Raw genomic sequence first — 27826 nt, forward strand, 5'->3', positions numbered from 1 at the left:
AATAGGTTTAATGGTGTGTAATGGTGGTGGGTAATTTTGTACAGTGCTGTACGTTTTTTTGGGATCAATAAAGTACTCTTGAATCTTGAAAGTAGAAGAGATGAAAATTTACTTACAATGGCAAAAGATTACTATTGAAATTTAATTCAGAAGGCTGAAAATAAAAAGAGAAGAAATGAATGCCAGCGATATGTGTTTCAATTTTGCATGTGTGCAGTAATAAATTATATATTGTATTGTGTTAAGCTTTGCTTGTTCCATGTTCAGTTGTTGAGCAAAACTAGTTTGGGTCCATATATATCAAAAGGTTCTGTGTTAGCTGGAGGAAGATTTTTTTCAATAAATGTCAATGTTGGCCCATGACCAGTTTTGAATTTTGGCCCACTGGGTATTTGAGTTTGACACCTCTGTATTAATCCATGAAATTCCCTAAAAGAAAGAACTGTTTGAACCCTGGACATTCTGTTTGTTGGCCACAATTTACTGTTCATCACTGCTGACTTTTGTATGAATTTCTATTTAATTCTCTTTCAATTGTGACTTCTGTCTTCGAGGAGTGCAACATAAGAATTTGGATAGTGTTTTTTGGGGGCATATAAGGTAGTTGAGTACGCGAACCTCAGGTTTGAGTCAAACATTACTGAACAAGTGAATCCAGTAGCTGTTAGAGTTAAATGTGGTAAAATTAACGTGGTGTTTACGCCAACCTGCAGCCATGATGTAATTGTATACGTCAGGGTGTTAAATGTGGATAATTGTGTGTTAATTGTGGCCATTGTGTCACCGGCAGGGTGAGCATTACATAGGAAACTGCGATGCATGAGTAGTGTTTTATTTTTCATATCCCAATGAAAGAAAAGGTTAGCGAGCCGATCAGAAATGTTCTTTTCTTCAGATCGTTTTATGTGATAAGAGTCTCGCTGTTGTCCCACACGGTGCGACTTTTGTGAAAGATCCGTTTTGTCCGATGGCCTCAGGATGTAAACTGTAAATTTCTGTGTCTTTTTTGTGCGGCAGCTGAATTACAGACCCACCCATGTGAGCCTTTGTGAAGCTCAGTCACTTGAAAGCCGGACCCCGAAAGGCGAGCCCCGCGAGCCCCCGAGAGGATACCGCCTGAAATAAAGCTGCCTTATAAATCGCTTCAGAGGCATCCGATGTCAAATGCCAGTTTTAATCTCTCCTTTGTGCTGGGAGCTGTGCCATCAGCGTCACCGGTGGCATATTTCTTTGGAACCCAAAGGCAGCGAATTTAGCCGACCCTGGGACAAAGAGTAATAAAAGGCCTGAAGCAGATTTAGGTCAGAATTTAAAAAATGAAAGTTAAGACAGGTGCAGACAACATCATTCATGCGTCAGACAGAGTGAAACTTGATCAAATAGATTCACCAACTACTGGATGAATCGTCAACTGTTTCTCTGTCAACACGGCTCTGTTGTGCGAAACATCTCCCATTTTCAGGACCGAATCTTTTTTAAATGGACCTTAAATGATTCCATTCAAATGTATATATGTATCAGAAGGGGGATTCCATGTTGCAACCTGCTCTGCTGCAGACAGTCCGGAACACTTGTTTTCCCCAGTACCCCCACCCCCAGCATTACACACCCTCTGCCTGGATGTGTCTCATGTCTAACTTTCTACTGCTGTCTTGTTTTTTGAGCCGTCCTTTTCCATCCCAGCCCCGATAAATTGTGTGTTCTGTCCAACTTTGTCTCTGTTTGCTCCCTGCCTGATTCCCATCTGCCTGATTGCCCTTCCACAGGTTCTTGAAATGAGGATTACGATAACGTGGAATCTTTATTGTGGACTTCCTTCTGCAGCTGCAAACCTGGCTGCCTTTTTCTGCCGACTTCACTTTCACCAGGTCCCATAATTAGGTTTCATCCTGAACACATTCCTCGACACAAACGAAGACGAGAACTCGGGCGGATGCATGCACACACAAAATCAAAAATTCTGAACTTTGACTTTATTGAAGAACTTTGACATTTGCTCTTTCAAATGATCAAAGGAACTTTGATTCAACCTGAGACTGATAGGAGCCTCCTATTGGATAATTACTGCAGGGGCAATTATCTATCAGCTGGCAAATAGTTATTTAACCTTTATTGATGCATTGAGGAGCTTCTCATTTCCTAAACAACTGTTTAGGAAGTGCTTTTCCCGTCGCAGACTGTCACAAATGCTGTCGTGATGGTTCCCGCCTTCTTCAGTGACTCACAGGGTCAGGCCACCAAGGATGCTGGGATAATTTCTGACTTCAACATTCTCTGGATCATCAATTAGCCGACTGCAAGACACCTGTAGCGCGTGTCCATTTAGCAAACCTTCACTACATTGCCTGGACAAAAGTGTCCCGCAGAGGCTAAATGGTCAATTAAATCTTTGCAGGTCGGGGCAGAAAGAAACTAATCTTTGAGCTGGGTGGGGGAACGTTTGATGTCTCCATCTTGACTATCGAACGCATCTTCGAGGTCGAGTCCACGGCAGGTGACACACATTTGGGAGGTGAGGACTTTGACAGCCGGAGGATCAACTACTTCATTTCTGAGTTCAAGAGCAAGTTCAAGAAGGACAGCACGTTGGACTGAAAAATTTAGAATGAAAATAACAAAAATGTGGCTTCTTGTGTTCGCAGGTGTTTGAAGGTGACCAAAGAAAACAATCTGTCGGGGAAGTTTGAGTTGACGGGGAGCGCTCCTGCACCCCGAGGGGTTCCTCAGATTGAAGTCAGCTCTGATATCGACGCCAACGGCATCATGAATGAGAACAAGATCACCCTCACCAATGACAAAGGTAGAAAAATCAAGAAGTTTGTTGTATCTCATAGTGAATTAATTTGGAAATAAACCCCGGAGGTCGCTTGAGCAAGGATGATATTGAGCGAACGGTCCATGAAGCAGAGGTATCAAGGCTAAGGATGACCAGCAGAGAGATAAGAAAGCCATGAAGAATAGTTTGGAGTCTTAACCTTTCAACATTAGGTCCACCCTGGAGGAAGAGAAGCTGGACGGGAAGATCAGCAAGGAGAAAAACCAGAAGGCGGTGGACAAATGTAATGAGGTCATCAGCTGGTTGGACAAAAATCAGGTGCAAATCAGGTGGATTGCTTCCAAACATCCAACTCTTAATTCCATGTGTGTTTGTTTTCAGGCTGCAGAAAGGGATGAATATCAGCATCGGCAGCAGGAGATGGAGAAGGTTTGCAACCCCATCAAGACCGGCGAGGGGGTGCCCGATGGGGCGGGGCCATCATCAGGCCCCACCATCGAGGAGGTGGATTAAGAGCAGACCCTCAGCACTTTATTCATCTTTCTCCCATGGTGACATGACAATTAAAACACTTTAGTGTTGGTGCCACAGGCTCAGAGGCCGTTAATTTAAGGTGCCGCTGTTACACCAACGAATCTTTGCAAAAGCACAATTCGGTTTTCTTCTTTCAATAAAATGACTGAAAACATGTTGTCTTGTTCTTTATTTCAATTCACACAACAGTTTACACCTCCAAGCCCTGAAACTGGTGTCACAGAATTACATCACTGTCCTAGTAGTCAATATTTAGGTCAGTTAGAAATGATCAGAGTTGGATAGTCGGATCTTGGCCGTCAATCTTCTGGCTGCGGCGACGGCGCCTTTGGCGTCTCCGGCAGGTCAGCGGGAGTTGGAGTTTCTCGGGCACTCGTGCATCCTGTAGGCACACATGTAGAAGATACCTGCAAGAGGATAAACGCCAGCACCGTGATCAGAGTGGGTCAGACGGTTGTTTTTGTTCATCGGTGGCAGAATTCCCACCTGAGAAGAAAGTGAGCACCACCGCCACCCAGCCCATAATGTAGGACCAGGAGAACCGCCAGCTGCCATAGCGTTTGCCGTAGTAGTTGACCGTCACCCCCGTGTACACAGCCATGGCCAGCAGCACGAAGAAACCTGCAGCACAGCACCAAACAACCGGCGTTAGAGGAGGGGACGCCGTCCTATCTGGGTCTCTGCCTCGAGCGCTTACAGGAAATGAAGAAGAGGATGCCGGCTGCGAAGGTCTTGTCAAACCCGTCGAAGGAGGAGTAGTGGATGAAGGCCATGACGCCGATGATGATGCCGATGAAACAAGCCAGGAGGGAGAGGATCATGAAGGCCCGGGTGGCGTCCCAGTAGGCTGTGTGTGTGTGTGTGTGGAGGGGGGGGGGGCAGAAAGGCACAGGAGACAACAGTCAGAGGGTCAGAGTTGGTCGGGAGGTCACCGACTGGCGGCTCTTACCGATGCTGTCGGTGTGTGTCATGCATTTCCCAGGCACGCAGTACCGCCACAGGCCCTGGTGCATGTAATTGCTGGAGTGGCGGTACTGCATCCAGTAGTCCGTTGCCGTAGAGACAATGAGGAGTATGTTCCCTACTCCTGCACAGAACAACCCACCTCCCATGAAGCTGTACATCCTGAGGAAATAAGGGGAACAAGGTAAAACTCACGTATGAAACAAAGCAGGTCGGGCCCTTTTGGATCCCTCGGTGCCAATTAGAGCCTCGTGGTGCTGCCTCTGAACAGGAGGAGCACGCCACGTGAATGATATAAAGTCTAAATATATTCCGATTTATTTATTAGACAGCAAGACTTAAGAGCTGCAGGCTGCAGCCGTCAGCCTCGGCTAACACGTCCAGTCACGATGCTCACGCATACTCTCCAAATCCAAATAAAATTCACTTTTGTTTGCATTCTAAGAGCTTTAGCAGGTTTTGATGTGACTCCAGGAACCTGGGACTGGCCCCATTTAAGGCTGCTGGAAGGTTTTGATTTTGGCCAGTTCAAATATGACAGTAAAAACCATAACAAAACAGATATTTGTCTGTTTTAGCCTGCAAAAACGTATAATAATGACTTACCTTTAGTTTTTCACGCAGAAAAAGTCAGTGATTCCAGTTTTTGGGGTTTTTTGTTTTGTTTTTTTTCCCAGGTTGTCAAAGCATCCAAGAGCCCAATATTGCCCAGAGTGGCAGGAAAGTTTTGTTTGCGAGCAGGAAACTGAGCCAACAAAGGGGGCCGATGGAACAATGGGGCACACTGAGCCGCGGCCAATCGCAGAGGATGAGTTTTGTGTTTTTGGGAATCTGCTGAAGGTACAAAACTGTTTATTATCTCAGTAATACTGATGACGCAGGGATTTGAATTCAAAATGCAGCAGAGCGGACCGCTGGGCCCCGGCAGGGACGAAATGGTGGTTTAAAACTGCAAAAAGTTCAAAATATAGTGAATGCAATGGGATAAATGAATAAGTTCACTCTCTTAAGAGGCAAAGCAACATTCCTTCCAACATTTCTACAAATTCCATGTCAATTCTGCCTTTCAACATCATTCAGCCTATTTTATTTCATCCATTATTACTATTTGACATGTAAAAAAAATGTCCACCAGCATTCATTTTAGTGTGTTTGAGTCCTTCATGATGTCAGTAACTGTGTTTTCTCAATGGTTGCCATGGCTTTTATTCTCACGAACAACACAGATGGTTTATTCTGAAACAGGATTAAAACCAAACACATGCTGCTCCTGAACTCCAACACAACCACAGGGAGGAACCTCAAGGACGAGAGAATGTTGAGTCCGTAGGTGGGCGGCTGCGCTTTGTTCAGATTCTCTTAAAAAAGCTGCACCAACAAAAGCAGCACCAGAAATGATTAAATTTGGGAGGGGGGCTCATTTATTGCTGGAACTGGTTGAATAAAAGGCATGAAGACGTGTTGCTGTAAAAGGTTTTTCTTATTTCACTCAAAAGAAATACAGTCATCTTGAAAGTTAAATTAATCATTTTGAGTGGGTGATTTGCTAATATTGTACAGGTTTTTACTGCTACGGGAATAGTTGCATTTTTCCAATCCTGGTAAAAATTATGTGGATTGTTTTAGGAATTAGACTCTTAAATTCTGCTCGATCATTGATCATCACCATACATCCTCTATCATCTCTAATTCAAATAATTTTTAAATCTTTCCTGCCAGCAGATGATGCATTCTCACATTTGTACACTAGGTGTCGTATTTTACTCCGTCCTGCTGAAGAGTCATTTTGAGGTAATTTAATTTAATGAGCTATCATTAATAATTCTGTCTTAATTAGTAAAATATAATCCAATCTGCAAACCTGTACAGTCATTTCACCTTACTTGATTTCCCTTTTAGTCGTGACTGATTCAGACAGAGATGTGATTCTAACAATGATTTACCATTTCTCTGCTATTTCCCCCCCCTACATATTTTATATGCCTAAATGAATGGATTATATGTTGTCGTCTCAGATTTAACAGCTCAGACACTTCAAATGAGGTTATATAAAGCTGAGCTTTTCCTTTTTTTATCTTCTACTCAATCACATCATGCTGATTTTCAAGTCCCTCCACTCGACAGTGTTAGAATGTTGATTGCCCACTCAGGTGAATGTTTGACCTTCCCCGTGTGAAGAGCTGAATGTGCAGGTTTGAATAGAAACACTTTTCACATCCATCTACTGAAGGTGAACATTTTTCAGTTTGTTAAATGTAGAAGGGGGTGGACCTTTGTGCGTAGAATACACCTAATTCAGCAGCTAAACACAGTCGAATTAGCTGTATAACCTGGATGTTTATGCCACATCCCTGTGGCATTATTATCAAAACTGAATCACACATAGATGTAACACATAGTTTAGATCATTTTGATTGTAACATACGCTATTTACATAAAGATTGATTGATTGATTGATTGATTGATTGATTGATTGATTGATTGATTGATTGATTGATTGATCACCTCAATATAAAAGTCCACAAGAATTACATTCCTGCTATTCTTATTCCTACCACTAGATGTCGCGTAAGTGCCCACTGTAGTTCAATTTCGAGTTTTATGACTGTGTTTTCACTTATTTCGGACTGAAACAACTGGAGCTGATGTGATCTATGAATGATTAACTCGACAAATGATTTCCTCATAAATGCCAGCAGTATAACAACTGACACCAGTAGAAGCAAAGCTTGAAAGGCTTGCAGAGATATTAGGTACAAATCAATGTCTTGATACCCGTTTTATGTTTGATGCATGTTTGAGCCATTTTCTTCCCTCTGTGTAATAAACACGAGCACAAAAGGCCTTTTGTAATAAAGGTTTATTTTAAAAATGCCACTAACACACAGGCTTAGCTACAGGGATAATACAGAACAGACACACAAGGGTGACAGATAACATCAGCAACACAATAAAATGCACACACGCAACACACACACATGACATTGTCCTCTTTTCATTCAACACACGTGGTTTCATCAGGAGTAAACAGGAGATACATTCAGTAATCTGCTGTACAACATTTTATCCCATTGCTTAAAAATACTTAAATTCTCAAATCAATTTTATATCATCTTATCACATCTATTGTAAAAATTGTAAAGATATCTACACTTACGGAGAAAACCAAGCAAATCGGCCCCGAAAAATATATTAAAATCAATTCAACAGACGGCAGAAACGGCTTGGCAAATGGGCGGCCTGGAAGCTTTCCTTCACTTTTTAAAATGTATTTATTGGTTGGGTACCATAGCAACAGATCAACGGTTTGCAAAGACAGGAAATGGTGATGGAGACACGAGGATGTGAGGCCATGTGACCGGCATCTGCTCACATAAGATTCTGGAACAAAAACAGGAAACAATTACTTTTTTTTTTAGCAACCATGTGGATTGAATCATGTGGTGATCAGAAGGGCTCCTCCACGGTTTTATCTGCAGTTTGCTTGCTGTAATTTCAAAATTCTAAATTCATCTAATTCATCTAAATACTGAGAATCCTCGTTATCCATCGCCCCCTAGTGGCCAGGATGTAACTGCAACGCTCAGTGAATGGCCCCACTAATATCGCATGTACGTAAATTTTGTTATGTCAAGTTTGGTGGTCATGGTGATTTATCATAATTCCAATATCCTAAATAGCTTTAAGAAAACTGTTCTGGCTGTTAGTCCACACATACCTGATCCCTCCTCTGACTGACTACGGAGCGTCTTGGACACGCTTTCCCCCCCAGCGATCCGTAACCAGGCATCGGGAGTTTTGGCAGGAAGTTGGACTGTCCATATGGGATTATAGCTTCATCTGCAGATGAGGAGGGGGGGGGATCACTTAAATGATAGTAATATTTATATAGGTTAAACCTGCAGCAATGGAGCAGATTAAAAAAAAAAGACCCTCTGCATCTGTAAGTGGGGCTTCATATCAGATAATGGCAGTCGTGATATTCTAATCGCAGGGGGATTTTTTTGATGAATAAGATTATACATATCTGCAGAATCCAGCTGTTAACATCAGTAAGTGCACACTTTTGAGACAGAGGGTCCTCGTTAGCCATCGATCGCTGGGAAAAGAGGAGGAAGGAAACCTGTATTTACCCTGTGAAGACCACTTAGCGGGTCCTCTCCTCTGGGGAGACAAATGTGCGTCTCTCCTGGGAAGTGTGGGAGAGTCGCTGCCCTCTTTTCTATCGCTTTCCGCCCGGCTGCTGCTTAAAACATCGGCCAAGAGGTGCAGGGAGTTATCGGCGGGCGGAGGGGCAGGCGGGGGTGGGAGCTCTGCAAAAATCGGTGACGATACGGATTAATACGATAATGCTGGCATGTACGGCTTTACTGCTGTGGTGGGTTTGTTTTTGAGATACTACTGACAAACTCTTAGCTTAACAGAAACTGGAACGTAATTGGGCTAAACAGTTAGCAGTGCAGCCATCTGAATCTGCTTTGAATCTTTCTTTGCCTCTGGGGAAAAAGAACCGAATATGACATAAATCGCTGTGTAAAACCTGAAAAAATGACCAAATTAGGAAAATCAAGTTTAATTTCTCAGATAAAAACAGCACATATAGCCGTGCTAGCAAAAATCGTTCCGCTGGTGTGGCCAAGATGCTTGAAAACATCTTTTTAAGTGACAACACGTCCCTTCTGCATTTCTCTAAACTAAACTAAAAAGTTCATGCAGAACCTTCTTGGCTGTGAAGATCCCGTCTGAGCTGAGCCTCCTTGGGTGCTTTCTTCCTGCCCCTCGATCTGTGCGCCTGGGCCGCGGGGTTCTGCTCGCCGGCATAAGCCAGAGTTTGTCCTGACAACACAGCACAGTGACGTCATGGTTCGCCGCTCCCCGATTCAACGCCATTCCCTCGCACAAAGACTCTCTGTTAGGTAACGCGAGTGACTAAATCACACATGACACTGGCTGCTTGTGTGCTGCCTCTCGGGGAAAATCACTTCTAAAGACGGGAGACGTGGAAGAGAATTCCGGCTGACCTTTGCTGAGGCCTTCCCTGGTGAAGTCCTCTGCCCATTGGTGGATCTTGTGAACGTCGCTGGCGTCTTGGCTCTTGGTGGCGAACAGATCCGGGTCGGACTGGGAAACGTGTGAGCCCGGCTGGTGCCGGGCCAGGAGGTCGAGGTGGTTCAGCCTGGAGCTCTCTCTGCTCTTGTGAGGGTCTCTCGGAGGGGTAGACACCAGGGTCGCTGCATAGCACAGCTCGTCTGATTTGGAGGAGAAACCTGAGAGCTCCTCTCTGGAAGCATCCATCAGGTAGGTTCTGGCGGGCAGCGGGGGGCACCAGTTGTCATCCTCTTCCTCAGGGCTGCATTGCAGGGGGGGACAGTAAAATCATCTAAAAGTACAGTATGGTAATCAGGAGCAGCACTCTAAGCTAAATGCTAATGTTACTGTTTATCATAGTTCCCGTCTTAGCTTGGCGTGCACTTATCATATCAGCCCCCGGGGGCAGCGCAAGTGACGAGTTAGGGGTCGTCACATTATTGCAAATCCATCTCCAGGGCACGTCGATGGCTGCATTTAATTTTAAGTCAGTCCATTCAAACGCTGTTGACACATTTTGCTAAAGTGATTTATCAACTGGTGACATTAAAGGAAAAACATCTGACAAAACTGCTGCAGATTTCAGATGTGTATCCATCAGGTGAAAGAAAATCATCGCGTAAAGGGAATGGATGTAGAGCGGGAGAGGACGATCTCCCGATTCCTGTTGTCACTTCAGCACCGGCGGGGCTATTTTAATGACGGACCTGCCACCGAAAAATGCTACGTGCTAATCTGGCCTGTCAGATGGCTGCTAATGACATTAAGGAAGACGCGGCGCAGTCGGGGCAGCCCTCCGTTATGTCTGCGTTCTCGTCTGTCAGAGCGCGTTAATGGAGACGCCGCTCGCTCCGCAACCCAGGAGCTGCGTTCCCTCGCTGCCTGGAGATGCCGCAGCTGCTAATTCAAAAACTTACCCTGACTCTGAACTGCACTCCGGTTCTGCCTGACAGTTGACCAAAATAATAATACCATCATTTTATTTATTGATAAAGTGTGTTTATGACCCACCTGTGCTGCCTCTCGTCTTTCTTCGGAGGGTCTCGGTTGGCAGAGAGAGGCAGCGACAAAACATCCACCCAGGTGAGTGGAGCCGACTTTGGCGAGGACCCCGTGGACCTCTGCTTTACCAGTTTATCTAAAAAAATAAATAAAAAAAAAGACCAGGTGACTGGTGATGTGAGACACCTGACCCTGAAAGTGACGGATGCCCTCAGCCTTGTTTTAGGAGCGCCTGAAGGAGCCGGGAACAATCATTTGCAGGAGCACCTTGAGGCTGCCTTGAATTTCTGAGACAGAATGAGCACTTAGCCACCGCACGCCATCGCTTTCAGGCAGGACAGTGGAGAAGATTGCGTCACAAATCTGTCGGGAAATTCACCGAGAAAACCCAGAGCCTGACAACAGCGTCATGAAAGAGCTCGCTTTGAACAGGAAGGAACCTTGAGCAGGACCGGGGCAGGTTTACTCGGAATTCCTTCCCACACCTTCTTAGCTTAGCTTAGCGTTGCCCTGAAAAGCTCACCATTGCTCTTCTTGGTGTACTGGAGTTTGGCGTATTCAGAGTCAGACTGGCCGGACTGGATGGTCCAGTGGTCCACGTCCTGGTCCGGACCAACGAGGCTGCTGCCGGACAGCACTGGGTTGCTGCTGTAGGGGTCCGGCCCCTGGTTATAGGAGGCGCTGGAGTAGGTGTCATAGTAGGTCAGCAGGTCGTCCTCGGCGGTGGTGTTGATGGTGCTGTAGATGGGGCTGTCGTGGGACGCCATGCTGCGCTTCTCCATGTGGCACGGGTAGCCGGCGCCGCCGGACGCTGGGGGAGCGAAACGCCGTTTTAGACATCTCATCGTTTACGAGGGAGGAACATCAGTTTGCGCCCTCACCGTTGTAATATCTGTCGGTGTTGAGTTTGCTGGAGCAGCAGTTGATGGACTCCTTGCTGTTGTGGAGGTTTGGGGCGGGCCAGGAGTCGGCCAGCCACGGGTAGTTGCCCATATTGGACCCCAACAGGCCCGGCCTTCAAAACAACGAAAAAAAGAGGCGATGCGTTCACACCGACGCCACACGTGACACACAGATATTGAAATCCTGATCGTTATTCACCCTCCGTTGATGATCCCGGACCCTTCGCCGTGCACGAACCCGACTGGAAGGAGAACCGCGGAGGAGACGGATTAAGAGTGACAGCATGTTGCGTCGGAGGAATCAACAGCTTCCGAACCAACAAACGACATCATCTTCATGCGGCACGGCAGCGATGTTAAACTTGCCTCAGTCTCAACAAGTAGAGAAAAGAACTATTTTCTCTCATATTACAGGAAAAATTCACCACGTTTATGAACCCAGCTATAAAAACAATAAAATCTGTCAGGGCCGCGCTGGGCCAGGTGGTTTATTTCATGAGCAGTCAGCCTGAAAGGTGCTGAGGGGAAGCTTCACCTGTCACGACGCTAACAAGGCTCCGACGGATGAAAGTCGGGGCTTTTCCCGCTCACCTGCCGGCGTGTAGGCGAAGGATGTGGTGTAATGTCCCAGCTGCTTCCTCCTGTGGTGCCGACAGTACATCCAGCCGCTGAAGCCCATCAGCACCATCCAGGCGGCCACGCCCAGACCCGCGATGAAGGCCGGCTGCCGGATGACGCCTGCGATCTGCTCCGATATGCTCTGGTCGTCCCCCGTCTTCCCAGAGGGAGGGGTCCTGTCTGCCGGCACGGCTATAAGAAAAGAGGCTTGACGAGGGGATTCGATTCAATTCATCTTTATTTAAACAGCGTCTGTTACGATCGAGAGTGTCTCAAGAGACTCGGAGCCTGGCCCCTGGGAAGTAGCAAGGAAAAGTCGCTTCTAAGAGGGAGAAACTTTGAGCAGGACCAGGTGGGCATGCTCCTAATACCCCCCCCACACCAACAGATTGTTAGCTTAGCCTGGCATAGCCCTGACAGGTACTAATTAGTACCTGAAAGGCATGAATTAGCATGTTTAAGAATATTCTTTTTACTCATTTTAGTCATTTCTAGGCGTAAGCTTCATCGCAATGCTAAGCTAGTGTATCAAAACGACTCCAGTGTCTTCAGAGTTAATCGGTTCCCCTCTGACCAAGTATGGCTTGAAGGGTGATCTAATCCACTCACTCAGAAGGCTGATGGGGGGGCTCGGAGCGCCCACGCCAAGGCCGGTGACGGCGGCCACTGTCACGGTGTAAGAGGTGTCGGGCAGCAAGCCCGTCAGCAGCACGGACAGGACCGCTCCGTCCACGGTCCGGTTGATCTGCTCCTCCGGCTGCACGCCGCCGCTCAGACACCACACCTGAGGAGACACGGAGGGGACGGCTCAACATCGCAACGGCACATTTAGATCTTTATCTGGCACCAGGAGGTGCGGGATGAGATCAAGACCGTTGCTTCTGGCTGCATTGGGTACCGTTCCCCTAAAATAGGGAGAATACATCTCAAAAATAGGCCTGCGTGTGTTCTCCCGTGCCCCCCCCCATCATGATTAATAAACAGCGTTGTGTTCGGGTGCAGGACGAAATCAGAACTCGGTGTTTCTGATGGAACCAACAGATGACAGGGACAGTCAGTGGAGACAAAAACAACTCTTTTCTCGCACATGTACTGGCGGCAGCAGATACGAGGCGATGACTAATCCCTAATTGGTCATTAAAATCTGTGTTTTTCATTAGTGTATCAACAAGAAAGTTGGAACCGGTACAGCCCCCCCAGACTGCCAGAACAGCCTGTTCTTATTTTTCCTTTTTTTGGCTCGCCACCCTCAGATCCATCCCGAGCATCGCTGGTCTCACCTTGTACTCCAGTATGAGGCCGATCTGGGCGCTCTGGGGCGGAGGCTCCCAGGACACGCTGACGGTGGAGCTGTTGGTCAGCTGGACCACCGACACGGAGCGCGGGGGGGCGCTGAAAACTGGAGGTGGGGAGGGGGAGAGGCCAGACAGGAAAAAGAAATGAGATTGCCCATTAAAGTTGCAATGGAGCAGGACTTTGCAGGTCATTTCCGGATAATTTCCCCATTAATTTGAGCCGCTTTGTAAAATGACACCAGCGAAATGTGAACGCCTTTGAAATAAGGGCTCAAAGCTTGGAATCCAGTCCAATCAGTTATCTCAAAGTTGGAAAAAGTAAAGTTGGGCCAGGGCCACTTTTTTTTATTATTTTGAATTTGAATAAAAGAATTACTCATTTAAAAATTTAATATTCTCTAAAAACTGTTTGTGGCTTATCTAAATCCATTTAAATTTGGCCTTAAAACAGCAAGAAACAATTATGAAATAAAGCAATTTTTTTAATGGGCTTTCTGACACTTTGGGAAGGTTTCTGTTGTTCGTGCTAAGCTAAGTGGCTAACCAACCTACGAACAATGATGGCAGGCTTGGAAATGGATTTCTCACCCTCGTCAGGTGTCTGCAGCAGAACCATGAGGCTGTCGTGACCTTGTAGCTCGTTAAAGTAAGGGCGTATCTTGACCTCGTATTCTGTGGCGCTCTGCAGGTCTGTCAGGATGACGCTGTGGTCAGAGGCTGCTTCCACGTCCTGGACCATCCAGGAGCTGCCGATGGTGCGGTAAAAGACGCGGTAGCCCTGAACGTAACGCGACAGATGGGCCGCCTGGAAAAAGCAAGAGCGGATCTGCTTTAGCGTTTTCCCTCGGCGCGACGGATGAGACGGCGTTTGAAGATCCACTCACCGTCCAAGAGAGCCTGGCACTGGTGGGGGACAGGATCACAGGCTTCTGCAGGTAGACGGACACGTCCCCCAGCTCTCTCTGTACCTGCCTGTGGTCCACACCCTCCCCCAAAGGAGTGCCGTCTGAAACAACCGAGCCATAGAATGGAGGGGAAAAAAGATGCCAGAATCCAGATTTAAAGCACAAATATCAAAGGAAAAAAGGCCTTTCTTTGATCTTAAGCGCCGGAGGCGCTCACCTTGGGTCCTGACGGGCTCAGAGATGGGGCTGGGGTCGCTGAGGCCGTAGGAGTTGACGGCTCGGACGATGAAGAGGTAAACGGTGTTGGGGTAAAGCCCCACCACCGTGTGCCTCTCTTGCCTCACGTGGTCGGCCACCGTCTGCCAGGAGCTGCCCACCGATTGGCTGTTTTTCAGAAACAAACACGGAAAACAAACATGTCCTCAGCAAACCGATGGCGAGTTTGTTTGTGTGCAGATCTGGAGCGTTTCAAACTCTCTAATTAAGATCTACTCGTTTATTCTGTGTTTAGTTCAAATCGACGTCCATCATCGTGCTTTGAATGGCTCCCAATGAAGGACAAATCAGACAAAATATGAGCTGTTTTTCTGCATCCAACTGGATGTTTGGAAAAACCGCTCCCAAACGGATCCAGCGAGGCAACTGGAGCGACAGCCCGGGTCCAATTTAACATTTATGGAGGAGAAAATGACTGTAATTACCACAGAGAGGGCACGACATTTATTTCGGTGACTTCTCCCCTGCCATCTTTCTCCTCTGCAGGAAGAGCAAACTTGACATTCAAAGGGAATTTTTTTTCCTGATTAATGGGGCTCGGTGTGGAACATTTCTGTCTCACTAGATGAGGAGAAGAAGGGGGTGTTATTATTATGGGATTTAGGATTTTTCTTGTCAAGGCATTATTTGAGTCTTTCCAGGTGTGAAAGCAAATATTGGGAAGACGATCCTCCTCGGCTCTCCGTGTCACGGAGTTTTGGTGAGTTTAGAGTCACATTCCCCTCCCCCCACACCTCTGATGCCTTGTCCCTCCCTGTCAGCCCCACCGCCACCATCAATGCCCCCGGGACAGGACAGAGCAGCCAAGCTGACCGCCGCAGTAATCGTCTCCACTCTTCTTCAAGCCCCCGGTTGGTCGTTAGAACTCGGCACTGAAGACTCCGAGAGTTTAACGAGGACGACGTGGTTTTCTGGAAATAGCTGGAATGCTTCTGCATGTCAAGAAAAATCCCACCACAAGGGGCGCCACAGCCATCGTGGGTTTAAGCCTAACTAGTGGTTCCCCGAACGGAAGCACAGTGCTTACCTAAAAGCCTCGATGATGTAGGAGGTAACGGCAGCGCCACCTTCGTGGGGGTTGGACTGCCAGGTGAGGGTGACCGTGCTTTTGGTCACCTCGGTCATGACCGGTTTCTGAGGAGGCCCGGGAAGCTGGATGAACTCGGAAGCTCTGGACGATGGAGAACCTCCATATTCTGGCACACAAACATGGAAACTCATGGTTAAACTTTAGATGCTGAGGGACACCAGGTGTGGGTTGTGGAGCGCAGAGGTGCGACGTTAGCGGGAAGAACGGAGCGCCGCGGGTACCTCTGACAGTCAGCCTCCCGCTCCAGCTCGACTCCCCCGAGGCGCTGGAGGCGACGCACGTGTACATCCCCGCATCGGCTTCCTGTCGGACAGAAGAGACGCATTAATGGGCCGAATGGATAATAATTCCGGAGTTATGGGATGGGCTGCAGGACATCCCAGCAGCCATCTTTCACTTCTGACGGATCGATTTAGGTGACAACGTGAAAACTGATTTATGTTCACAAGCAAACCAAGTTAGAGATGTGTGAAACAGCTCTCCTTTAATATTTAAAATAGCCTTAATACAACTTCACTAAAAACCTAAATTACTGACTTGAACTTGGAAAGTTGCTTCTTTGAGGAAAACTTGGGTTATAAAGTTATTCCCAAATCAGATCACTGGTTAAGGGTCGTGTTTGTGGCCCCCTGATCAACATGATCTCTCATTTCCGCTCCCATACTTCTTCGGCTCCAGAGGGAAATACAGCGAGATAATTAGTCTTTAACTTGTGCGATGTTTAGTGATTTCTCCCTGAAAAAAGCTATAATGAGGATGACAGGAATAAACCAAGCTGGGGGGAAACAAAAGAACAGTAAGTTCTGAAAAACAATGCATTTTTTATTAGTATTAGCGTAATTGCGCTCCCTCTGTTGCCCGCGCTCTCTTGTACTTGCTTCCCCCGTTGATGGTGTGCATGCTCGCGTGCCTGGCTGACCACCCCCCCACCCCACACACAAACACACAAACACACACACACACACACACACACACTCAGTCCGGGCTGAAAGCCAGCGTGCGGGAGCCGCCATTATGAGATCATCCGCCGCAGTATTGACCTCTGGCTGACAGACAGCTCAGCGTGTGGTGCAGGTGAACTTCGTCACATGACATCAACTTACCGTGAAATATTGATGGCGGGGGGAGGGCACCGGCAGGGTAAATATTTTTAGTACTTCAGTCGTCATCTCCATTTTCTCCATTTCGTTTTTTTCCCTTGTCACCCAACCCCCCCCCCCCCCCCCCACCCCCACCCTGGATGCCACACTAATGCATCTCTTCTGTTCCATTGAGCACATTGGCATGGCAGATTTCCCCTGCCTCGGAGGTGCAGTGGACCAAGAGTTAATTCTCCAAGTTTACTGAGCACCAGAGCCGGAGAAGAAAGAAAAAAAAGTGGATGAGGCAGCAGAGCACTCAGCCCAGTCCGGGAAAGAGGCTTAATTAAAGGCCAGTTTGATGATTAATCATCTATCGCCGGGCAATTAATGGAAGTGATGCCGCTTCCGAGACGTCCGACGGGCACCGACTGACCTCCAGGTGGGGTTACGGCACAGAGGGGAGACCGGTGGAGCTTCGGTGAGAGCGGAAGACATTAGCATTTGCAAACAAGCGCCTTCATTAACATTACAATTACACACTGCATGGGCACGTAATTGTGCTGCAAAGATAGGCGCCGCCGTAGAGAGATCGCTCTTTGAAACTCTCTTTTAATTCCACAAACCGGAACTGACTTTGTAATGGCGGGGAAAGCAAGGGTTGCCAGATGGGCTTCAGAGAAAGTGTGAAAACAGGTCAGAGGGCAGAGAGCCATGTTTACGCGGTTCTGTGCAGTTTTCCATCAGCTGGAGAACAGAATCATTTCAAAGCTCCTTTTCATGCCCTTTCTGATAAATAGCACCCACTTAATGCAACTCATACCTCTTTTCACACACACCTCCTCACATTTCTGTATTTCTGGGGACATTCACACACATTAAACATTATCCAGCTCCCTACCTCATCTCTAATCATCCAAACTAACCCCTAACCCAAACCTTAACACCAATGCTAGCCTCAACCCTAAAATCACATCTTAGCCTTTACAGTTTCTGGCCAAAATGGCCCAACTTCATAAATATGTCCTCACATTGCTGGTAGAATAAGTCTTTTGGTGCTCAGTGCATAGCATATACACTACCTTTGTGTCTGTGATTTGCAGAGTGCCGTTCTCCATCAAGATCAGCCGAGCCTCGTTTCCCTGTAGTCCCTCTCCATCCTTCTCCCATGAAATCTGGACCGCGGGGCCTCCTATAGCGCGGCAGTGCAGCTGCACCGTTGCACCCGGGGACGCGGTCTGATTTGCCGGGCCTTGGCGAATGATGGGCGGGACGCGATTCGAAGGCCCTACAAGTTGGGGAGGAGGGTGGAATTTATGTGAGGATGCAAAGGGGGGAAAGTCGACTTTAAAAAAAGACCATAAACTAGGTTAACTCCGGTAATATAAAGGCTAAAATTCATAGCTCACCGAGCAGAGAGCCCCTTCACGGCTCTTTCATTTAACTGATTTTTATTGCATAACACCCCCCCCCCCACACACACACACACACATACACACACACAGGCATCCTGCCTGAAAAACTGTAGGAACCAAATCCGCACCTCCTTCTACATCCAGGAGCACCTTGGACATCACGCTCCCCGCTACACTGATGGCCTGGCAGATGTAGAAGCCGGAATCTTCGGGGTGAACGTCGGTGATGGTCAAGTCACCGCTCATAGAGACGGAGTATCGACCTGACTGAGATGGCGGCTGTCCGGGGAACAGCAACATCTAAACAAGAGGACAGGAGAGGACACAGTTTATTAGAGGTGCTGAAGAAAGACAGGCGACTTTAGATGGATGGAGCTGCAGCCGTACTGTTTGGAACTAAATTGGCATCTCATAATGCTCATTTTAAGGTCAATGACAGGAACTGTTTGGGGGGGGATTTAACACTCAAAGAAGATGGGAAGGTATGTCAGCACCCGGGAGCGTGGCAGAACTCACTGGTGCCCCCTGAAGGCAGATTACTTTCTCTTAGATGTTTTGCTTCCTGCATCTGCCAGAAAAACAGATTCACATTTCTGAATAAAATAAACACAATTTAATCCTGGTTTTCAGATGCTAATCTAAGACTTCTGTTTGGTCTGTAACGACATCGAAGTGTCTAAAAATGACAATAACTGGCAGCAGTAAGCAGCTAAGCTAGTAAGACCCCCCTTCTTTTTTTTACCATTCAAAGGTTTGTCTATTCTTAAATGCTCTATAAAAATTCAAAGATCATTTATGGTCCATTTTTGCCATCACTCACTTAATTTGGCTCGCAGGTCAAACTGAAATCGATGGGCTACTTTGGAATTTGCGCGACGTTTTCTCCGCTAACAGATGTTTTTATAGCTGTCCAATTCTGTTTTTCTGAAAGGGAGATGGATGTGAAAAGGGGAGGGGGAGGGTTTCACATCAATCTATCCATCCATCCATTTCATTCCCCTAAGAGGCTTAGACTTCAGTGGAGAGACCAAGGTTATAAGGCTACACGTAATCCCCCAAATGCAGCAAAAAAAAAAAAAAAAGCTCCAAACAGCCTCAGCCATCCTTCCAGGCAAAAATATGGAGCCAAACTTCCTTTTGCCCTCTGACAAGCCTCTAAAAGTTGCTCCTCCAAGTTAGCGATTTCAGCAACAGTGTATTTCGGGTACGGTGTGGAAAGAGGCCAGCACTTGTCTTCAGGTTTGCCCTGAAGAAGCTGCTCCCACACCTGCTGTACTTCCTGCCGCCCCGTTCCTCTTCTTTACATCTCAATATATTTCTCCTTCCAAATGCCGCAGCTCAGCTCATTCTTCACCGCTTTTGTTGGGAGAAAAGTGTCTTTTAGAGCGGGGAGTGTGGGCACGCCACACAAAAAAAGGTGTTATGATTAACAATTCACAGGAACGTGGGGCCGTTTTCAATCGCGGAAGGAAAAAAGTGTGAAAATTCTACAATGTGAGTGAGATGTAAGAAACAATCACATGTTCATTTTTCTTCTCCTGAGGATAATTTGTGACCATTGTTTTGACTATAGGCTTGCTGCACACCAGCGTTAGCGTTAGCATAATGCAGCTCTTGACAGCTGCTGTTGCCTACCTGGCTGCCCTCTTTCTGCCAGAAGATGGCAGGTGGGGGGTTTCCGGTGGTGCCACATTCGAAGGTGACACTTCTCCCCTGGGTGGCAATCTGATCCCGGGGCTTGGTGGCAATCTGAGGTGGAACTGGAAGCGGAAAAGCACGGAGCATGAATACAGATGCGAGGATGCGCTGCCGACAACTGTCAGAACTGCTGGCTTTGAAGTCTGCGCACTTTTGCTTTGTTCTCTAGTCCCTTTTATTACGTAATAGTACAAATATATGGTGAAAGCAGTGGTTTAAAAAAAAATACACATGAATGTTATGGTGATGTTTCTGTTTTTTTAAGAGAAATGACCTGAGGCAAAAAAAAAAGTCAGGGGTCCTTTGATCTTTTTCATATTTCCTTTAAATTTTCAGAAATATTGTGAAATATTTACACCCCCACTGCAGATTTCTCTGTCAGGGTGAGAATAAACCTTTAGAGGTTCTCTTGATGAAAAGTTCAGTTCTTGACCATCACAGTTACTTTGTCCAAATCAAAGCCACATGAAAGAGAAAGTCTCAGTGGCGTCGTGCAGGGGCTCCTTTCTTTAAAAAATGAATGTTGAATAGGCCGCATTTCTCACACCTTTTGGACACTTCACACACTTTAAGCACTTTACATGTTTGTGTGTATTCACACTCGCTCACACACCACCGGCAGGGGATACTTTGTGGGATACCACTGGCTCATGAAGGCGGAAAACCATCCCCCCCCACAACACACACACACACACACCCACACACACGCGCGCGCGGCTGCAGCGGTACCATCGGGCCCATTTCGAGGACCCCTTAGTTGTCCCATCTTGGGTCAGATTTCCTCTACTGCTGCTTTCAACATCTGTTTTTTTTTTTGCATAATTGGCTCGTGCTCCTTAAGCCGAGTCTCATCTTCCCTTCAAATCAGGGAAGGCACACAGGCAGTAATGAATTAACCTCAATACACACAAAAAGGACTCAGCTACTGGATGGATCTGGATTTTCTCACCAGAAATAGTAAAGTTGAAATAAGGATGTTTGAGGTTGGTGTTCCTGAATTTTCTGTCTCTTAAAGCAGATCAGTTTAATTGTGTTAATCCAAGAGTCCTGCTGCAGGGATGACATTATCATCACGAGTTAACAGGTCAGAAGCAGCAGAAGTTACAGATTAAGAGACAATTGTTCCAGTGGGAACCATAATCCACCCATCAGTCCTGAACAGGTTGACTTAAACACACATAACAATAATTGGGCTGTTTTTTTCCCTGATTCTCCGCCATCCCGACGAAGGACGGCAAACGCTCAAACGTCTTGTGTCTTATAACGTTACCCTTTCTGATCTGAAGTGTGTGAGTGCATTTGTCACGATCATCGTCTCCAAAAACGGCGAGGGGTGTCAATATTTAAGTCCAAATATTGTGTGTGGGGACAGCCGCCGACAATAAAAACAACAAAAAGAATCCCTATGTGCGTACCCGGCGGATAAACCCTCGACGGGTCGCGCGACCTCACACCATTAACTGCACATTTCCCATTACTTATCAAATATTCTGCAGCCCATATTCAGTAAACAGTCCAAGATCTCAAACTGGTCCCTCAAAGCTGCTCAGAGGCAACATTTCCACCCACGCTGATCTCATCGTTGGGCCTGTGACTGCACTTTTAAATTCAATATTTATCTCATTCCCATCCATAAATCATCAACATCTCACTAAAACAGTCGCCTGTTAGGTCACCTCACAGGAAACAAATGCAAACTGTTTTACATGAAATGTACTCAAGTCGTTATTTTTCCTATGCACGCAAGACCACTGATAAGTTCTGATTAAAAACCCTTCGAGGAGGAAGGGTCCTTGCTGTGCAGCAGATGTTGGGTGGTTCCAAGTCCCTAATCCATGTGCGTGAAGCGGCTGCACAATGTCAGAGCGGAGCAACAGGCCCAAGACGGCGTCTTATGGCGGGACTTGTTACACCGCGGCAATCATTTTGATTTAAATAGCATTAAAAGAGAGGAGCGCTAACTAAATTATCCCGGACCAGATTCTGTTTTTAATGAGAAAAATGACACGCAACGGGCCCCGAGAAGATCGTGTTTGAAATATAATGGAGGGAGACGGAAAATTAATGAGACGGACGAAACAAAGAACCATTAAACCGAACCCGTGAGAGCATGAAAAAAAAACGCGTCAGCGGCAGAAGAAAGAAGGAGAGTGAATAAAACACTGCTTGGACGGATTTCATTTACACTGATAAAAGCATTAGCGCTTTGAGCCGCCTGTGAGACTTTTTTAACCTGGGGATGGAGCGGGAAAAAAGGCACAGAGGGAGGGAGGGAGGGAGGAGAAAAGTTACAGAGAGAGAGAGAGAGAGAGAGAGAGAGAGAGAATGAGCCTGATGGAAAGCTGTGATTGCTGTCTGCCAGTGAGTTAAAGCACACATCTACCAAACATCTGTCAAATGGCGTAATCCATACGGTTTAGCATAAGCTCCTTGCAGGACTGCTGGAAAAGGACCGACAAAGATGCGCTGATACAAACACACACCACACTGTTGCCATGGAACGGTCGACTCGTGCATGATTTAAATGCACCAGAGGGTTTCCCTGCCGCACGCCTGGCGGTCTGTTGCGGCTGTCCTTACCGTGGACCTGCAGCATGGCGAAGGCCTCCGTCTTGCCCACGCTGTTCTCAGACGTGCAGGTGTACATCCCTTCATCCTCCGCTTTCACGTGGAACAAACGGAGGATGTTGCCGTTGTGGATTTCAAACCTGGAAGAGGAAAGACAGTAGAGAGGTTGTGTTCTTCTCCGCAGTTCTGGAGCTACCCGCACGATCGCCCCAGAAAATGAGACGACAGTGCTAACCGATGCGCTATTGCAGCCATGGAGTTAATAAAGAGGGCAATAAGCTGATCCAAGAATGGTCATGTACAATGGGTAGAGCTGCAACTGTGTCGTGTCAGTCGAGTACAGCGAGCGTGACGCTACGACCAGGCAGCGTTAGCTTCGCTTAGCACTGACTGAGATCTGAAAAACTGAATTAGTAACATTGCAAACGGCTGAAATGGCAGTTTATCTTCATAAAATGCGACGTTTGTCCATAAACCGTTGCTTCCACCCTCAAAATAGCCGAAGCAGAAAGTGTAACAAGGCCCGCCGGTGTTTTCACGGACTATCAAGGGTCATCGTCTCTTTTCACCCACAGCAACTTTTCGCTGAAACAAATCTCGCTCTGGCAGAGCAGCAAACTTTGAAATAGCACTCGCCATTTATATTTCCAGGAGAGAGAGCAATAGAGCGAGAGTGTAGCCGGAGTGCAGCAGCGCTCGGGGAGCATTACGATAAAATATATTTATAACCCACTTACTCAACTCTGAAAACTTTAGCTGTAGTGGAAGAGATTGTACACCGAGAGGTTTTTAGAGCTTTATCTAATCACTTATTAGAATAAATTAAAAGCTTCATTTGTTAATAGGTTTGCCAACTGTAAATAATATTGACCTGAGTCGGTTAAAAGGTCAAATCTGGTCCCAGGTGGGTTCAGACAGCTAATAAATCCTCATGGGGCTCTTCCATTTACGAGCTTGTATTACCAAATTAAACAGACACGAATAAAAGAAGAATTACGACACTCTTTTTTTAAAATTGTGGGTGTGAATTTTATTTCCTGAATCCTCAGATGACCGTTATATAATCCCAAACAGTCTCCATCTCACCTCCCACGGGGAAGCTCCCCTTCCTCCCGCCGCCATCGGACGGTGGGGGCGGGATCGCCGTGGACCTCGCACTGGAAGTCGACCGTGTCGTCCTCCATGACCACCTGGTTCACCGGCCGCCGTACCAGCACTGGACGTTCTATGGAGGAAGAGGAGGGTTCTCACCAGGGCAGGTTTCCTCATAGGATCTAGTCGCCCCCCGTCCGGTACTCACCGTACACCACCAGCTCTGCTGGGTCACTGTCCCGCTCTCCGACCATGTTTTTACCAACGCACACATACATGCCGGCGTCGCTCTTCCTGGCATGAGAGATCATCAGTTTGCCACCACGCATCTGAAATACATTTTCAAGGATTGAGATAGATTCGGCTTTATCAACAGTAAAATTTGAAAATGGCCCATGAACACGGGAACATTGCAGCCATCACTAAACTGCTCTATCTGCCGAACCAGCCTCGTTTTGTCTGAGCTCATCCACGCAACGTTGTCATTCCAATCTGAAAATGACCTTCAGAAGCCATCAGAGATAACGCGCTGCTGTTGATTTCACCCACGATAAGAGGGAATGCTGGTGACAGCCTGTTCCGGGGCATTTTCCAGTCCACAGGAACGTGAGGCATCGCCATTACATTTTATGCTCAATTGAAACTTCTCAGAATAAATGGAAGGAAATTGGTGTAAATGCCTCCTGGTCTGTCGGTGCCAATAATAAACACAGGCTAAAGTTGGAAAGTTCTCTTTTATGCAGACGACACAATGTTTGACCACTATAATAAGATGCTTCGGTTGCTCATTTTTAATTGACTGACAGTGGAATATTTGGCTGGGAAAACCCAGCTGAACTTACAGCGATGCGTTCGTCCTTGCTGCCGATTCGCACGTTGTTGCGTTTCCAGAACACGGTGGGCTCAGGGTGTCCGCGCGGAGGTACACACTCCAGAACCGCAGGCTCGCCGGCAGCCACCACCACATCGCTGGGTGCCTGCCGGAAATCATCTCTTAGGACTAAGACGGGAACAAAGGAATGTAATTAGTTTTGGAAGTCCTCTGAGCAGCGGCACAGACAGATGACCACTCTAATCACAACAAACCCCATTTTACTAGCATATCGCCTGAACCATGTCGTCTTCTTACATGAAAACCAGCTTATTGAGGAGAAAAAAATGAGTTATTGTGTTTTTCACTGCTGGAATCACCACAATTGTTCTTGTTAGGCTTTCCTCTTTTCCTGTTCCCGTCGCCCGTGTTCTACTCTGCTGTCTCTCCCGTCAGAGCGGATGAATAATGCACATCACTCAGTCCAACACGGGGTAAACAAATAACATCGCATTCATAATTTAGTCCATGTGTGAAGGAGAAAAAAGGGCCCTTGCATTAATTAAAAGGATTTCAGCCTGTTGGATTACACATGCAGCACAAGCCCACAGTGACTGGAAAACCTGGGAAAAAAAGCTTATCCTAGGATTACTCCTGTAGTTTACACTCCTGCTCCGCTGCGGACAGTGAACCTTTGATACTCCATCTTCTAATCGTCTGCCGTGATTGGCAGATTCGGCCTGAACCAGGAGCTCGAGCGTTCCCTTTGTGACCTCCTGCACACGGAGACTCAGCGGCCGCTCGGCTTCTCCCACCATGTCGGACCAGATTGTTTTTCATTGTATCCTAATCCGTCGATTCAATCTCCTTTTACTTTACAAATATTACAGGGAGCGTTTGCAGGCAAAACAGATAAAACATCATCCGCCAGACTGGAGGACTATGTGACAACATGTCAGCAGGTCCAGTCGTTGTTGGCACGGCAAACTGAGGAAATCACATTGTTTGTCCGGAATTTTGAAGTCCCTTTGGCCCATTTCCACCAAAATCATCTGCTAGTGTGTAAGTAAGTACCTAGGGGGAGTAGAACGTTCCTGAATTCCCAGAATTCTTAGGGGGAGCAGGAGTGAAGGGCACTGATTTAAAGCCTTCATTTCATTTCAAGTTTCACTCCGTTTGTATTGTGATCTTTGGAAAAGAGAGCGAAGGAAGAGAGGCTGCAAGAAGGGGACAGACGACAAGTTGCAGGTTGTTTTGAGCGGGTTTGCCCAAGAACAATTTTGACAGGAAGTCTGAAGAAGAATCGCCGGTGGAGCTAAGTGTGGGTTACGAGTTGAAGCAAATTCATGAACAAGTCGAAGAAACTTTGGTGAGATTATAAGATCTTTTACAACAAATACACTTTCCAGAACTTTCCAAAGCTTTCCAAAAGGAGTTGTTAAGCCTTTTTAGGGAACTGCACAAAGCTTCCACCCCAGGAAATAGTAAGGCACAAATGGTCCAAACCACAACATTTTATGTTACACTACTACCCTGATATTCTAGTGACAGTTTATTAAAAATTCGAAAACTTTGCTGCTGTTTTCATTATTATCCAAAGAAACCTAATTAGGAACATTCCCATGGTAAGAAAATGTCTCTTAGAGGTTTTAACACTATTATTGGGAGCTATTTTACCTCCCACAGCAGCGGGGGGGCTGAAGATTTAGTCATTGGCGTTGAAAAGCACCAGTTTGCTGCCCGTGACGAGCATCACTGTTGGGCACTGATGGAGACATCCGGCACGGCTGAACAGAATGCCTGGCCAGCTAACCTGGTGACTAATCAAATATCTGGATCTCAGTCATAACTTGGGGACATTTACTGACATTTTCCATCTGGAATGGGTTGAACTGAAGCTCCAGTTCTTTTTACACCAACAATTTCAACCCTCAGCCATGTTAATTATCCCGACTTCTGAGAGGTGGGTGTGAACGTGGCAGCCATGGCCTTTGGGCCGCATCAATATTCAGAACCACTAGTTGAGAATAAAATCTCATTTGACTTTATTGCATCCTTCTGAGGATGCAGATTCACTCCTCACTCTATTTCCTCTCTCTAATTATGATGGGGTAAACAGTAACACATATTCAATACTAAAGGTCAGGACTGAAGTGCACCTCCATCGTCCTCTGCAGTCGGAGTTAATCGATAGCAAATCACAGGGAAAAGCCTTCAGCAGGAATCGGAGTTCTGTTTTTCTGATGTTGTGACATTTAAGCCTGGAAAATGAATTTAATAAAAACAAGTCCGATTAAAACTTTTGTTTTACTCTCTGAGTGCACCTGCTCACTCCGGCCGGTCGACTAAACAGCCGCCGAGTTCTTCACTTCAAACCCAATGCAGAGCTGAAGGGATCCCTGAAAGCACTTTATTATTTTTAGAGCTCCATCTGCGAGGTGCTGGAGACCTCTGGCTGCAAGTGAAGCCAAATGTTTGTGGCCAGAGTGCTGAACCCCCAACTCACACGTGCATGTGCACGTGCACACCTTTGATACCCCAAATACTCCAACTCCTAGAAAGTGGGACATTTGAGGCTCACGCATGCAAAGGGCCTTCCATGTGAGCTGGGAGCTTTCTTTGAAGCCATGGTCAAGTTAATGTGATCCTTCCTCTGGCTGGTTGTGACAAACAGCCCCCCCACCCCCCCCCCCACCATGGATAGTACACCACCGAATCAAACGCTCTCCTCAGGGGCCGGCGTCCCAACTTTCCTTACGTAATACAACTAATTCTCTCAAGTAACCTCCCAAACCGGTCTCTACCAGTGGTCACTCCGGGGGCTGCTGAAGTGTGACCCTGCCACTTCAATGACAAGTCACCCCCCCCCCCCCCCCCAAGGCAATTAGTCCGAGTTCAGATGATGGCAAGAGAGGCAGCGAGCGCACTCTGGAGCGCTGCGATTCATTCTCATAACATTAATATTTCACGGGTATACAGATTAAGAGATTTAATCTCACAGACACGATTCATCACTGGGGTTTTTTAACTGACATTTATCTCCGTGATTATAGTGTTTTGCAGAGAGGGGCTCCAGAAAAGCCATCTGTTAAGGTCCGCCAGGGAAAGATTCATAGCAGCGATCGCACCCAGCGTCGCATGTGGCGCTGATTAATGTATGCCGTGCACGCCCTTAATTGATTGTGACTCCATCTTAAATCAAGCAGCCACAAGGCAAATTACTGAACACTTCACAGCCCATTTACATACCCCGCACGCTGAGAGTGAAGGCTGAGTTTGACAGACAGGAAAGAGGACGAAGAAGAAAAAAAAAAGGCTTTTAATCACGGGGAAGCAAAGAGAGCAGACAGCGTGGGCTGGACGTGTGCAAATAGTCACCACTCTGCGGATTACAGGACGGCATATATGCGTTTGGGAGGGCCGGAGTTGACCCACCACCGAGCTGCTATTGTTCTTTTATTTGAAAGAGGAGTAAACCCGTTAAGGTCGTGGCCTAATCCCATTGCCATGATACTGCCCTGTCACAGCTAATGGAGGCTTTGCATACAGAGAGGGGAGATTGTTTTAATACTGCCATTGTTTGACTGCAGCGGTGGGAGGGATGAGAAGAGTCTCCGGGCCAAAGAGCTCCGCACATTTTCCAAAAATAAAGACTGGGATCTCGATTAGGAGACCCGCGGCACTTCATCCGGACCAGTGAGAGTTGTTCGCACA

The 27826-nt window shown here is 46.9% G+C and overlaps 2 protein-coding genes and 1 long non-coding RNA gene across 5 annotated transcripts in view; 1 reads left to right on the plus strand and 2 right to left on the minus strand.

Moving 5' to 3' along the window:
* Positions 1–2124: 2124 nt before the first annotated feature.
* LOC101069374 (uncharacterized) lies at positions 2125–3464 on the plus strand. 3 transcript variants are annotated; one of them, XR_964905.2, is made up of 4 exons: positions 2125–2512; positions 2643–2800; positions 2989–3094; positions 3158–3464. It is a non-coding gene; the product is annotated as an uncharacterized lncRNA (long non-coding RNA). The 3 variants fall into 3 exon arrangements; XR_964904.2 differs by having other exon boundaries at positions 2126–2512; positions 2989–3067; XR_964903.2 differs by having other exon boundaries at positions 2127–2512; positions 2989–3059.
* Position 3465: 1 nt separating this feature from the next.
* On the minus strand, positions 3466–5096 carry LOC101068011 (lens fiber membrane intrinsic protein-like). Its single transcript, XM_003968495.3, has 5 exons — positions 4880–5096; positions 4260–4435; positions 4008–4157; positions 3797–3931; positions 3466–3717 (listed from the first exon to the last, which is right to left on the minus strand). Exons 2-5 carry the CDS (start codon positions 4432–4434, stop codon positions 3656–3658), a joined length of 522 nt encoding a protein of 173 aa, XP_003968544.1. The 5' UTR covers position 4435; positions 4880–5096; the 3' UTR covers positions 3466–3655.
* Positions 5097–7121: 2025 nt separating this feature from the next.
* The window catches only part of LOC101069145 (roundabout homolog 2), a 29688-nt gene continuing 8983 nt past the window's right edge, over positions 7122–27826 (minus strand). Inside the window, exons 3-26 of the mRNA XM_011608511.2 lie at positions 24144–24301; positions 23510–23630; positions 23296–23434; positions 22222–22349; positions 19579–19703; positions 18072–18243; positions 17611–17816; positions 15671–15752; positions 15387–15555; positions 14301–14467; positions 14063–14184; positions 13767–13983; positions 13164–13282; positions 12493–12667; positions 11857–12075; positions 11465–11507; positions 11245–11378; positions 10887–11174; positions 10373–10499; positions 9295–9623; positions 8993–9109; positions 8407–8586; positions 7992–8113; positions 7122–7654 (exon numbers count right to left, since the gene is read on the minus strand). Of these exons, the coding sequence (XP_011606813.2) occupies positions 7643–7654; positions 7992–8113; positions 8407–8586; positions 8993–9109; positions 9295–9623; positions 10373–10499; positions 10887–11174; positions 11245–11378; positions 11465–11507; positions 11857–12075; positions 12493–12667; positions 13164–13282; positions 13767–13983; positions 14063–14184; positions 14301–14467; positions 15387–15555; positions 15671–15752; positions 17611–17816; positions 18072–18243; positions 19579–19703; positions 22222–22349; positions 23296–23434; positions 23510–23630; positions 24144–24301 (3671 nt within the window). The 3' untranslated portion in view covers positions 7122–7642. The remainder of the gene's footprint in view (positions 7655–7991; positions 8114–8406; positions 8587–8992; positions 9110–9294; positions 9624–10372; positions 10500–10886; positions 11175–11244; positions 11379–11464; positions 11508–11856; positions 12076–12492; positions 12668–13163; positions 13283–13766; positions 13984–14062; positions 14185–14300; positions 14468–15386; positions 15556–15670; positions 15753–17610; positions 17817–18071; positions 18244–19578; positions 19704–22221; positions 22350–23295; positions 23435–23509; positions 23631–24143; positions 24302–27826) is intronic.

This window comes from Takifugu rubripes, chromosome 11 (assembly GCF_901000725.2).
Source record: "Takifugu rubripes chromosome 11, fTakRub1.2, whole genome shotgun sequence".
NCBI classification, from domain to species: domain Eukaryota; kingdom Metazoa; phylum Chordata; class Actinopteri; order Tetraodontiformes; family Tetraodontidae; genus Takifugu; species Takifugu rubripes.